The 13,855-nt window shown below is 34.9% G+C and overlaps 1 protein-coding gene across 2 annotated transcripts in view; it reads right to left on the bottom strand.

Moving 5' to 3' along the window:
• Positions 1 to 13,855, bottom strand: part of SERPINI1 (serpin family I member 1) — an 83,603-nt gene that overhangs the window by 26,555 nt on the left and 43,193 nt on the right. For both annotated transcript variants that reach the window (XM_081301136.1, XM_081301137.1), the window contains exons 2-5: positions 8,627 to 8,894; positions 7,226 to 7,456; positions 5,359 to 5,553; positions 3,449 to 3,653 (exon numbers count right to left, since the gene is read on the bottom strand). In XM_081301136.1, the coding sequence (XP_081157262.1) occupies positions 3,449 to 3,653; positions 5,359 to 5,553; positions 7,226 to 7,456; positions 8,627 to 8,876 (881 nt within the window). In that variant the 5' untranslated portion in view covers positions 8,877 to 8,894. The remainder of the gene's footprint in view (positions 1 to 3,448; positions 3,654 to 5,358; positions 5,554 to 7,225; positions 7,457 to 8,626; positions 8,895 to 13,855) is intronic.

Below are 13,855 nucleotides of genomic sequence, written 5' to 3'. Positions count from 1 at the left end.
ACATTAAAGAAGGAAATTAAAGAAAACCTTAGAAGATGGAAAGATCCCACGTTCTTGAATAGGCAGAATAAATATTATTTAAATGGTCGTACTATCAAGAGCAATATACAGATTTAATGCAGTCCCCATCAAAATACCAATAACATTATTCACAGAATTAGAAAAAACAATTCTTAAATGCATTTGGAAGAATAAGAGAACCAGAACAGCCAAAGAAATACTAAGCAAGAAAAGCAAATCAGGAGGCATCAAATACCTGAGTTGAAATTATATTACAGAACTGTAGTAACAAAAACAGCATGGTATTAGCATCAAAATAGACAGGAAGATCAATGGAACAGAATACAATATGCAGAGATAAATCCATATACCTACAGAGAACTGATATTTGACAAAGGTGCCAAAAATAAATTGTGGAGAAAAGACTGCCTTTTAAACAAATGATGCTGGGAAAACTGGATATGTAGAAAAATGAAACTGGAAACCTATCTTTCACCCTGCAAAAAACCTCAAATTGAAATAGATTGAAGACTTAGGAATTAGACCAGAAACCTTATAATCTCTAGAAGAAAATGGTCAACATTCCATCACATAGGTGCTGGTACCAACTTCTTTAACAAGACCCCCAAAGCACAAGAAATAAAACCAAGAACCAATAAGTGGGATGCTATCAAGCCAAAAAGCTTCTGCACAGCAAAGGAAATGAGGAAGAGTGTGAAGAGAGAGCCAAAGAATAGGAGAAATTCTTGGTCAGCCACTCCTCCAATAAGGGATTAATAAACAAATGACTCAAAAAACTTAACACCAAAAAAATGAACAAACAGACAAACAAACAAACAAAAAACACCCCAAAATAACCCAGTCAATAAATGGGCAAAGAACTAAGCAGAAACTTCCTAAAAAGAAAAACCACAAATGGCCAAAAACCATGTTTGTTCAACAACTTTAGCAATAAGGGAAATCCAAATCAAAATTATACTAAGATTTCATCTCATGTGAGTCGGAAAGGCAGGTAATGATCAAGAATACAAATAATAATAAATGCTGGTGAGGTTGTGGGGGACAAGGTACACTTGTACATTTTTGGTGAGAGTGAAGAAAGTATAACCACTCTGCAAAGTAGTATGGAGATTACTCAGAAAACCAAGGATAGAACCACCAAATGACCTTGCTATCTCACTCCCTGGTATTTTCCTAAAAAATCTAAGATTGGTATATAAACATTAAGATGGCTATATACAGTGATATAGCCATCTTAATGTTTATGGAAGCACAATTCACAACAACTAAAATACAGAATTAACCTAGGTATCCATCAGTAGATGAATGGATTAAGAAATTGTGATATTTTATATATATATATATATATATATATATATATATATATATATATATATGGAGTTCTCTCTCTCTCTCTCTCTCTCTCTCTCTCTATATATATATATATATATATATATATATATATATATATATAATACATATATATATACATTCTACTCAAAATGGAGTTCTACTCAGCCATAATAAAAGAATAAAATTATGGCATTTGCCAGTAAATAGATGGAAAAGGAGACTGTCATGCTAAGTAAAGGAAGGCAAACTCAGAAACTCAAAGGTTAAATGCTCTCTCATATGCAGAAGCTACAATAAAATAAAGAAAAAGAGGAGGGAAGGATAGGATAACATAAAGGGAAGATCAGTAGTGTAGAAGAAAGAAATCAAGAGACAGAGTAGAATATAGAGGGATAGGTAAGGGGAGGCAATGCAGAATGAATTCTTTAAAACTCATATATGTGCATATATAAATATACCACAAGGAACTTCACTTTTATGCACAGGGAGAAAAAAGCAATCAAATACAAACAGATGAGTGAAAGAAAGCCTAGTAGAGTGGAGGAAAGAGAACATGGGAGGGGAAGGCAGATGGGAGGAGAAAAGGGTGGGGATCATGAACTGAAATCAATTTGCATGATATATGTTTGTCAGGATGAACCCTGCTACTATGTATAACTATAAAGCTTTAATTAAAAAAAGAAAATTACTGTCAAGGAAAATGATACATATTAATCTCCTAGCTAAAACTAAAATAATTGAGCAATTTGGGTTGTTATTACCTTTTTTATAAGCAGACAATGGTATGTGTGGTTATATATTATGTTTGGGTAAATTATGAATATATAACATAATTTTCTAGCCAAAAATATCTGCAGTTTCAAATAGATCTCCTTAACATACACAACAAAATCAACTAAGTGTTTTTTGAAAAATAGGCATTTACATAAGACATAAATAACATTTAAATAAAAATTCCTAAATCAGAATAAATATGAATGAGTTTTAATAATTCAGCTTTAATATTATTGTCTTATTTACCAACTTTCAATATTCATATATAAACACATTTTCTTAATGAGTGTTAAAACTGTGCTGCCACATATACACATAGATGATCTGTTATATACTGATATGTCTTGTTTTCTAGTTGAAATATACATATTATGTCGATAGACAGGTTATATGTGATAACTGATGTAGCTTTCCTACTAGGTTTTAAGGTATTCATAGATAGAATAAATATTTTCACTTACCGTGTCCCTCTGATGGGACAGAAAAGTGGCGCTATTCTTAAATCACAGAAGGAAAGCAAAACTCACAAAAGGTAACGTTATTGTGGGATGGTAACAGGTAATAACATGGAGGTGCAAGAGCAACCAAGAGGGAGGGTCACCTGCTCCAACAGGCACTTCATGGAGGGATTTCTAGAACTGTGTCCAAGCTGATCCTAAAGCCTAAATAAACAATTTGGGGCAACAAAATGTGAGGAGGACATTTTGGTAAATGCAAATAAATGGAGACCCAGACATGAAAAGAACATGGTGCATGTGGCAATACTACAAGCACATGGATGGAACATGCTACCAAATATTGATGTGATGAGTGGCCAGAGGTGAGGCAGATGGAGTGAATGGTGGTCAGGACATTCTGGTAGCACAGATCTTATTCATTTTGAGCACAGTTGCATCTTCTTGCTTATTTATGGTTATACCTCAGCACCTAGCAAAGTGACTTTCTTGCAGTTCTTAATGACAGAGATGGTTTTCTCTTGAGCTATAATCAACTTTCATAACGATTTACAAAAGACTGTCAAAGCAAATGAAATTTGGAGACATTTGGTTGAAAAAAATCTTATAGAATGAACCTAAAGATATTGAATCATATCTGAATGTAGGTCTTGTATATTGTACTGAATGAATCAATAAATGAACGTATGTCTCTGAGCAGGACCATTTGAATATGAAAGAATCTGAAAGAGCAGAAAAAGGAAAAGAAGAAAGAGGTGGGGGAGAAGAGAGAGGAGGACACTTAAAAATTCAAAAACAATTGCAAGAATGTTTCTGAGTCAACCCATCCCCTCATGCTGTGGGAGGGATCACACAGGACCCCTCACCTGGGCAGGTATACTTCCACTTTTTGCTTCTTCACAGAGTTGGCCCATTCTTCAATCAGCTGTGCTTTGACCAATGGCTCCAGAGTGGCCAGTGGAACTTCCTGTCTGGACAGTACCAGCATCATGCTTATCTCATCTCCCTCATATGGTATTTCTAGGACTTGGTAGATACCACCAGCTTCATTGGATCCATCACTAAATTCCCCTAAAAAAAGGAAAGAAATATAGTAAAAGACCCATTTAAAAAAATTAAATTTATTATAACTTTCTTGTTCTAGTACGTGTGAAATAAGAAATTCTGTCATCTGAAAAAAAGAGTTCATTTGAAAATACACCCTGAAATTTAAATGATTCCTCAGTCCTGTAAAATTTATTTAATTTTAAAATCCTCAGAATTATTTCACATAGTTATAACCTATTCTCTAGACTTATTTTTTAAATGAGATTTTTCAATATATTTAAAGAGTATCATTAGCAACAATGAAAAACTCTGGTTAGAACAACAAAGCCCTGGCTTCAAGTTGGACAGAAAGCACATTTATCATTATCTGCCCTTTTTGGTGGGGGTGGGGGTACTGGGGATTGAACTCAGGGGCACTTGACCACTGAGTCACATCCCTAGCCCTATTTGTATTTTATTTAGAGACAGGGTCTCACTGAATTGCTTAGTGCCTAGTTAAATTGCTGAGGCTGGCTTTGAACTCCCAATCCTCCTGCCTCTGCTTCCAGAGCTGCTAGGATTACAGGCATGCTCCACTGAGCCAGCCTCTGCCTATTTTCAAAGAATGGGAAACCTGACTTTGAAATACTTGGTACTCTGATATCACTACAACTATAAATTGTAAGGCCAGGGGTACACAGCTGAAATGAAATCTAAGCCTCCTTCAAGAGTTGTCTAGTGTATTTATGATGAATAAGATCTCCAAATCAGGTAATTAGATAAACACGGTAAATTGGCTTTGTATTATATGAACTTAGCCAAATTATTTGGGCTTTAAAAAGTCTTTTTAAAAGCAGCAACAAAAATAAAACTTATGTCCCACTGCTTTAAATTTTCTCCATTTTCAAAAATAAGTGTAATGCTTTTGTTATGAATATTTTCCTATAGCGGACACAGGTTTTTTTAGACATCAAACTAAACATTTTGATTTTCATATAAGTGGATATTTTTCTTTCATATTTTGACTATTAACTTGATTAATAGGAATTATACTCTTTCAACATTAAACATACTCTGAAATAGAATATTCTAACATATATTTGGCTTAAAATACATTTCTGCTTATGACTTAACAAATTATTACAATTCAATTTTGTATATAGGAAGAAACTTCTAAAGGGTGCCATAAAACATCTTTGAAAATAATGCCAAAGAGATTGAATAATATATTTGACCACAGACTGTAGACTCTCAATAATTGAAACTGTGAAGGAACAATTATTTCTGGACACACACACACACACACACACACACACACACACCCTTGATATCTATCAAAATTTTAAAGAAATAGAAAAGTTTCTTGTGTAAGAAGAACACTTATAAATCAAAAGGTGATAAGAAACTCAAATCAAATCTTTTAGTGAATCACATAGTGCACTAAAAACATCCCAAAGTCAGTGATTTATAGAATAAATCAGAACATTTTTGCACAATGCCAGATTTTTTTGGATGAATAAAGCCCACTCAGCAGGTGGGATCAGCTTTATAAATTTAAGAAACATATTGGAAAACTGTCAATGTATATGATACTCACTCAATATCTAATTACAAGTCTTTGAAAATGCAGCCAAGGAAACTGAATTGTAGCCCAAATTAGATCAACAAAGAGTGTGAGTAGTGAATATTTCATGTTATTTCTTAGAAATCTGTCAATATGCTACAAGAGGAAAGAAAAAAAATGTTTTACCATAATAAAATTCTCCTTGTTGATACATCATTGGAATCTGTACTTCACTTTCATCATCTTTAGTGAAGGAAAAGGTTCTAGTATTTTCAGGTCTAAACTGTGACTTCCAGTTCCCCTTGAAATAGACAGCATTGATGAGGGCCAGATGAGTGGCAGCATCAAAATCCCTTGGGGACACCAAATCTTTTAGCAGATCTATTTGGAGAAACATAAACAGATGAAAATTCAGTTAAATTGGAAATTGAAGGGGAAATCAAAAGATTATCAATTCACTAACAGAGTGGTCCATAAAAATTATACACTAAATTTAAAATAAAAAATAAAAATTATCTTTCAAAGGAAAAATGTTACACATGGATGTGATTATAGAAAAGACAATTAAGGGTATCAAAACAACAATGCTACCTAACATAATACTAACATCAACTTAACATCATCTTTTTTTTTTGACACCCAAACTACAGAGACACATATGATAGAATCTCAGCCTTCACTGCTATCTAGTTGCAATAGTGCATATGACACTCCTGACACAAAGTAAGCACTCAAATGTTTCTAAATGTATGGGTGAACAGCTGATTAAATGCTATCCAATCCAAACTTTCCCCCTGAGAATACTGGACATATTCCTGCCAATGCAACAACTGCACCTGACGAGGTGACATCAAATGAGCTAAAGCAAATGGAACTCAAAATGCATTGTTTTCTATCTTTTGAAATGCTCAAATCGATTTTGAAAGATATTGGGTCTTTACTATTTGCTAAATGTGTCTAAAAGAGTTTGAAAACTGACAGATTTTAATAATTTAACCTTTTTCAGGTAGGCTATTATTCTTGATTTTATTATCTGAATGCCAAAAAAAAAAAATGAAAGAAAAAGAAAAAGAAAACCACTAAAATGCATATCTTCTATTCTACATTTTAATCTCTATTTGAAAAACAGGACTGGAACTTGCTCTGTAGTCTCTCATTATCTTGGTCATAGCAATTCTTTTTTTAATGTCTTTATTTTATTTTTTTATGTGGTGCTGCAGATCAAACCCAGTGCCTCATTCATGCTAAGCAAGTGCTCTACCTCTGAGCCACAACCCCAGCCCCTGGTCATAGCAATTCTTAAGGCACAGGATGTCTCAACATTTTATGAATTATAGTGTTCAGTGTATCTGATTAGGATTTTTTTTTTGGTTCCAACTTAAAATTTTAGATTACCATTATTTGGGGAATTGATGTAATGAACAGCTAATCTACCTTTAATTAGTCTTTTTAGATTTTAATTTCATTTATTTTTGTGGGTAAAACTGGAAAATAAAATGGTTAAAATATGAAACATATGGAAATCTTAAATACATATAAGAAATGAAATTTAAAATAAAATATATCTTTTTCTAATTTCCAGCTAAAATTGGGCTGCTTTTAAAAAAAATAAATCCTACTCAAATTGTTTTATAATCAATCAATTTTTGTGGTTCAAAAGCCAGTAAATATCTTTAAATTCTGATTTTAACTAATTCTATTTTAATCATATTACTAAGAGTAACCTCTGCCATTCTATCTAATAATAATTTATCGGTCAGCTCAAGCAACATTCCATATAGTACTTACCATTACTATTCAGAAACCCATCAATAAGAGCCCAGATATCAAGTGATTAGTGCCCAAATCCTTTCCAATGCCTAAAGATCTAACTCTTCCTTAGTGTTCATTCATAAGCAATATCTCTAAAATGGACTGTAGCCTACACAAAATTGTCATTGCATACCCAACTCAATGCTACCTAACATTCAAAATGTGAAAGGAGTGAGGGGACAGATAATTTCAGAAATAAAAGATGCTTAAAACTAAGCTATTAAAGAAAGAAAGAACATACTATTTGTGTTATTTTCCACCCACGTATTGATGTGGTTGGCCACAGCTACATTTTGACTGAAATCCACATGATTTACTTCTGCATTAAAGTATTTTTTCACCATTTGCAAAAACTCATCATTGATATGAAATCCATTTTGCACAAAGAGGGAATTGGCAATTTTCATCACATATTGGCTCTCTTCAGCAGCTACCATGTTTGAAAAATCCTTTAAAAAAGAAAGTTCATCTCCTGCAAGATGACAAAGACAAATTTGTTAGTGGAACAAACATGGCAAAAGATCAAGGATAGTGAAAGAACATTACAACCCAGCAAAGGACATTAGGAGAACAGGGACCCAAGGAAAAAACAGGATACTCTCTACATTAGCAATGGTAAAGTGGTTCCAATGCTTATGTCAGTTCTGGATGTTCAAATTAACTTTTTGTAGCTTACTATTCTCAACTGATATTATTTTATATTTCATTATCTTGCTAGAATCTACAAAGTAAGAGTGTTGTTTTTTTTTAAGTTCTGTCTCAAAGTACTCAGGTTACTCTCATTAAATGAGTCTTATTTTATTTTGAAATTATCAGGAAGCACTAAGTTTAATTATCTAGTTTAAAATTCATGATATTCCTTTAAATTTTACTCTCATATGACTTTTTAAATCTTATAACTAGAAAATCCATTAGAAATTGTTTTAGTTCTTAACTTTCTTTTAAAAAAAAAAAAGCCTTTATTTTATTTATTTTTATGTGGTGCTGAGGATGGAACACAGTGCCTCACCAGTGCTAGGCAAGCGCTCTGCCACTGAACTACAACCCCAGCCCCTCGTTCTTAACTTTTTAATGAATTAATTCATATATACACTAGAAAACTTACAGAAGACATCATACATCATATCAAAATGACTATAAAATATCTTTTGGCTAGAAATTTTCTCTAATACATATAAGTTTAATAATAATAGAGTATTTCAAAAAAATATTGTTATTTATACAGTAAGTATAAAGTTGATTTTAAGCAAAAATTTCTGATATTCTCAGAAAACCAAGTTGCCTTCATCGCACTTATTACAGTTGTCATTTTGCATTCATTTGCATCATAATTGATGAATACAGGCCTTTCTAGATAGGAAACTCCAGAATTATTTTTTGTTTTTCTTTATATCACTTTGGGGTTTTTTGAAATGATAATCATTTTGAAATGAAATAATTTCCCTAGATTCACTCAGCCAAGATGGAGTCAGGAATTAGCAAATTAACCTTTCTCTCTTCTTAATCCTTCAAGTTGGCCATGTCATCTCATAAGATCATTTCTTGCCCTGAGTAAACATTGCTGCCTCTGACATAGGACAACATAACTGAGTTCAAAGTTAAGGCCAAACCATCCTGAGAAGTCAAACTCAAGCACACTTACCATTTTTCAGGTTGTCATATCCCATTGAATGGCGGATTTCCTTTAGAGTGGACCCCTGAGAGCCAAGTTCCATCATTCCCATGGCAAGAGCAATACTCAATGGAGAGAAGAGAATATTTTCATCTTCCCCAGTGACTCGAAGATGGTTATACATATTCACTGACAACTCAGCAATGGTATCTTCAGAGAAAGTGGCCCCTACCACCATACTGTATAGAACCAGCACAGAGAATAGTCCAAGGAAAGCCATACTGGAATAGGTTCAAGCCTAAAAAAACAATAATTTGCATATTAATTGCCAGTTATCTCAAAGCTATAGAGTATAAAGTAAATATATAAGAGATTATTTCTTGGGAAATTTGTGAAGTGAACCAAACATTTCTAAACATACATAATATTAATAACTCTAAAACAAATTAAGGATGTGTGGGAAAGTCCTCCTTTTTCTTTATCTTTTTTTGGTGCTGGAAATTGAATCCAGGACCTCATGCATGCCAAGCAACACGCTCCACCACCAAGTTAATCCCCCAACCTCTAAAGTCCTACCTCTAATGATTCAATTAATATTCAAATAAACAAATAACATTGCTAAGTTCTGAGGATTTTTTCAGGAACAAGATAACCATGATTCTCACCTTCATGAAGTTTAGAGTAAGAAAAAATACATATACAAGTAATTCTAAAGTCATGCTTGGTGAGGCTAGATTAATAACTTCATAGCCTCACCACATATTTTGATCATGATTTTGAACCAACTTACCCTAGCTTCTAATAAGGTACATAGTTCTACGACAAGGGTAACGAAATTCCAAAGATGTTTACAGGGCTTGAGATGAACTAGTGAAATTAGGCATTTGAAAATGTTGCTTTTGGGGCTGGGGATGTGGCTCAAGCGGTAGCGTGCACGCCTGGTATGCGTGCGGCCCGGGTTCGATACTCAGCACCACATACCAACAAAGATGTTGTGTCCGCCGAGAACTAAAAAATAAATATTAAAAATTCTCTCCCTCTCTCTCACTCTCTCTCTCGCTCCCCTCTCTCACTCTCTCTTAAAAAAAAAAAAGAAAAAGAAAGAAAATGTTGCTTTACCCATTTACTACAATTTATTAAATTAATACACCTTACAACTATGTTATCAGTTGATAAAAAGAGATTAGACACACCCATGCCACAAGTCTCAGTTTATTCTGCCCAGGTTGCTGAACTCATGGAAAGTGATAACCAGATACAGAAGGCGCAGACTCAACACAAGCCTGTGAATTGTTCCTCACATGCTGGTTCCCTATGAGTTTACTGTTTTCAGTGACAATCTTTGGGCAGGGAGGAACCTCTAGCCAAAGTTGAGAATGAAGTTGAATTCTTGCTACAAAATGGTCCTTTTATACTCAGGCTTATGTTACCATTTCAGCTTATACTAACCAATTGGTGGTTGTTTTTGAAATGAGCATTTCTAACTATCAGGATTAGACAATTCTAGAACCAAACAGAAGGGCATCAAGGTCCCATTTTCCCTTGGGAAAAGAAAACATCATTCCCCGATCCTTCTGAGTTTCATTTTTGCCTCTCAACATGCCAGTATTCTAGCAGCCCTGTCTCTCCACCAATAGCCTGACCAGTACACACTGGGGACAGGATCCCCCCTTTTCCTTGTATTCTCCCACTCGGTCACTGCAGGCATCTGGAAAGCAAAACTGTTTATTCAAATAATTAAGTAACTTATTTACTCTTGATCAATTTTGAAACTCATCATTAAAATAACACATAAACTGCCACTGAATAAACACATTAGGAAAACTGCATTTTAATTAGGACTCGGCATTAACAGTCTCCTCCATTAATCAAATAAGAGAGTCCATACACATTTAACTGAAGAATAGTTTATTTCCAACAGGGTTTTGTGTCAGAAGATCCTAATTAGTCCTATAATGTTTGAAATTCTAATTTCAGAGAACTGCCTGGTCAATTTATAAGTTCTTCATATTTTCGAGTTAGAAGCATCTATTTATTTATTTTTTTCCCAAGGTCCTCTCCCCTAACCCTTTCCTTCCTGCTTTTGTATTTAGATTTGAATAATTCTAGCTTGTATATGAAGGCATGAGTCAATATGGACTCTTACAACCCCTGCTGCTAATGGAGTGGCTGCTACTGGGGCAAGGCAAGCTATGTAGCTCATGCAGCCCTGGGACAGAAGCCAGGTCTTAAGAGCCTACCACCATTGGAAGGCTGCAGCTGCTGGAGCATTCTCACTTCTTTTTGTGCTCCAGAAAATTCCAGGACTAGATAGAAATAGAATAGATGGAAATTTCTCTCTCTAGGTTCAGGAGGAAATTTAACAAGTCCTCCTGTAAGTTATAAAAGGACTTAAGACATATCTAGTATTTAGTGCATAGATTGTAATGCTACTTAGAAGAATTCAAATCCAGTCAGATTCAAAAGCCCATCATCTTAATCACTACACTATACCATCTTTGCTGAAAGGCCAAACCTAGGCCTCATTACTCATTTAACACTACTCATTATCTAGTACAAAACAAAGAAACTAAATTCATTATATGACAGTTGTTTCTGTTAGTCAATAATACAGCTATTTAGAAACTACTACCATTAGGACAGCTCATATTTCAGGCTATTAAAAATATTTTCTTCATAAAAACCAAAAATATCCCAATCAATGACCAATTAATACATTCCAGAAAACAAAGGTAGGCCTATCATATGTTTATAGGCATTTTTATTTACAAATGAAACATCATGAGATAATCATAGCTAACATTTTCCACATACTTACAGAATATATCTTATTTAAACTTTGTAATTGCCCTTTAAGAAGGAACTCTTACTGCCCCTATTTTATAAATGAAAATGCAATCTTAAAGATGTTAGGAACTTGGCAATGTCATATGAAGTTGGAGAGCCAGGACTAGAGCTTAAATCACTTGACAGTGCCTCAACCACTAAAGTAAACTCCTTCTGCAGTGTTTGGATAAACAGGAAGATATGCAACTTGGAGAACAAGACTTGGATTTAAGTCCCAGGTCTGATATCATGCTGCATAGCCTTCAACAAGTCATGTGCATTCTCTAAAAACTTGGAAAGTCCCTACCTCACAAAACTATTTTACAAAAAAATGTGTGAACTACTGATTTTAAGCTGCAAGTTTTACTAATGGTGAACATTATTATGAGAAAATACATTTTGTAGACATAGTTGCCAAGTCAAAAAAGAGGCTATAGAACTAAGATGAATATTTTATCATTGCTGTTGGCCCATCTAATATAGCACCATTATCTATGAATTCAGCCAAGATCACAGAGGTAACACCAACATATGAAAATACATAGAAACAGGCTTTTGTCCTCAGGAAACTCACATCATTGTGCCCGAGTATAAAACGTATTATACTGGTTCTTACCTTTTTAAGAAAATAAGTCTTTTAAGGACTAGGAGAAGGGTAAATCAACCTTTCAAAAACATGCATACACATGGATAACTGAAAATTATATCTGGCCAGGATATTCAATGGGCCTCAGATGAAGAACCCTTGGTCTACAGCAGATGGTCCAGATGCAAAAAGAAGCAGTGTTTGCTGGACCTGCGGCCGTGCAGTTTTTCCTTTAGCAGGGCGGGGAGGATAGTGAAGCCAAAACTCCTAAAGTGTCTTTGGGCTTCTAGAGAACTCCTAGGAAAAGCACCCATTATGTTTGTGAGTGAGGGCTCTTCCAGGGCAGTAAGCAGCAGTGTCCACTGACAACATGTTCTGCTAGGGTATTTGGAGCCTGTGGCTGTGAAATAGCAGTAGCAGTTCATGCCAGGGAACATTTTGGTAAATATTGAAAGAACTCTGCTTTGGAAATGTATGTTTTTGGCCATAGTTAAGTAAGCCTTCCTCCATTAAAGGCCAAATTTGTAGATTTCAGCAAAATTACCTCTGCTAGCCGGGCACAGCCCTTCTGAGCCTACCTACCCACACCTGGTTGCTGGCTGTCTGCACCTCTGTTGCCTGTGATTACTCCTGATTGCTTGGAGGCCTTTTTTTGGTGAGGGGTGGGGTTTCCTTTCCATGCTCTCCCTTGTTAGTGTAGACGTTCCCATGAATCTAACTCTGGCCTTGATTTCGTCTCTGCTCAGTAGTAAGCCATGGAAAGTAATAAACCACCGAAAACAAAGATACTTCAACTATGATATCCATTCAGATTATCTGCCTCCCCCAAAAAAGTAAAATTCCATTTCTGGTTTTATTTTTATATTTATTTCTGATGTACATTGCTAATTGTTCATGGGCTACTTATTCTTCAACTCTTGTGGATTCTTTGCATACAAGATAGCTTACACAGGACCCCTTATCTTATTAATCAAACTCACCTATTTCCTTACAATATCAGTCTTTGACTCTTCTGCATCTCTTTCCCCCTCGTGTTCAATGGATTGTGAACATTTATTCCATACTGCATCCCTGGTGTCTCTCCCTATTCAGCCCATGGCCACAACAGTGATTCTTGTTCCCTATGCATTCTCAAAGACTATGCTACTGGTTCCCAGTCATTCTTTGAATCCTTGCTTACTACCCTCTTCACTCCAACGTATCAATTGCCTTCAGATCAAACTGTCTCGATGCCCTATGGCCAGTTTATTACCTTATTTACCAAACCTCACAATCTCTCTCAGTCTTGAGCCTCCTTTGCACTGTGACCCACCATAACTTTCTACCCACAACTCTTGTTCATGGATCCTGCAACTCTAGTGAGACCCCTCTGTACAAAATATATCTCAGTATGTCTCTCTCTTGTTGCTGGTTTATGTAGTTTTTTTTTCCTCCCTAAAATTACCCCAACCCAGTTCCATATGTTCAAATCCTAAACATTCCTCGAGATTCTATTCCAATTTTACCTCCTTCATGAATACTCTCCTGGCCCTTCAGGTAAAACTGCAACTTCCCCTTCCTCTGATATCTCACCACATTTTTTTTTTTAATCTCTATGTCTGCAACAGCATACACCACTGCTTCCTGCTGTTAAAGATAATTCTATATATGCATCATCTCTTTTCCTAGGTTTATTGAGGGCAAAAAATAGAAAGTATTCATCTTTTATATCTTAGGTTAATCGGAATAAGGACATACTGCATTATATATAGTAGGTGCCAAATCAATATTTTTTGCATTAATATAGCACAGATATTAAAGCACAAGATGCTGCATAGGAGTCACTGAAGCTTCTGAGTTCTTGAGGT

The sequence above is a fragment of the Spermophilus citellus genome (genome assembly GCF_964194105.1).
Source record: "Spermophilus citellus genome assembly, chromosome: 7".
NCBI lineage: Eukaryota > Metazoa > Chordata > Mammalia > Rodentia > Sciuridae > Spermophilus > Spermophilus citellus.
Note: the sequence above shows the minus strand (reverse complement) of the source record. Positions and strands in the feature narration are given on the sequence as shown.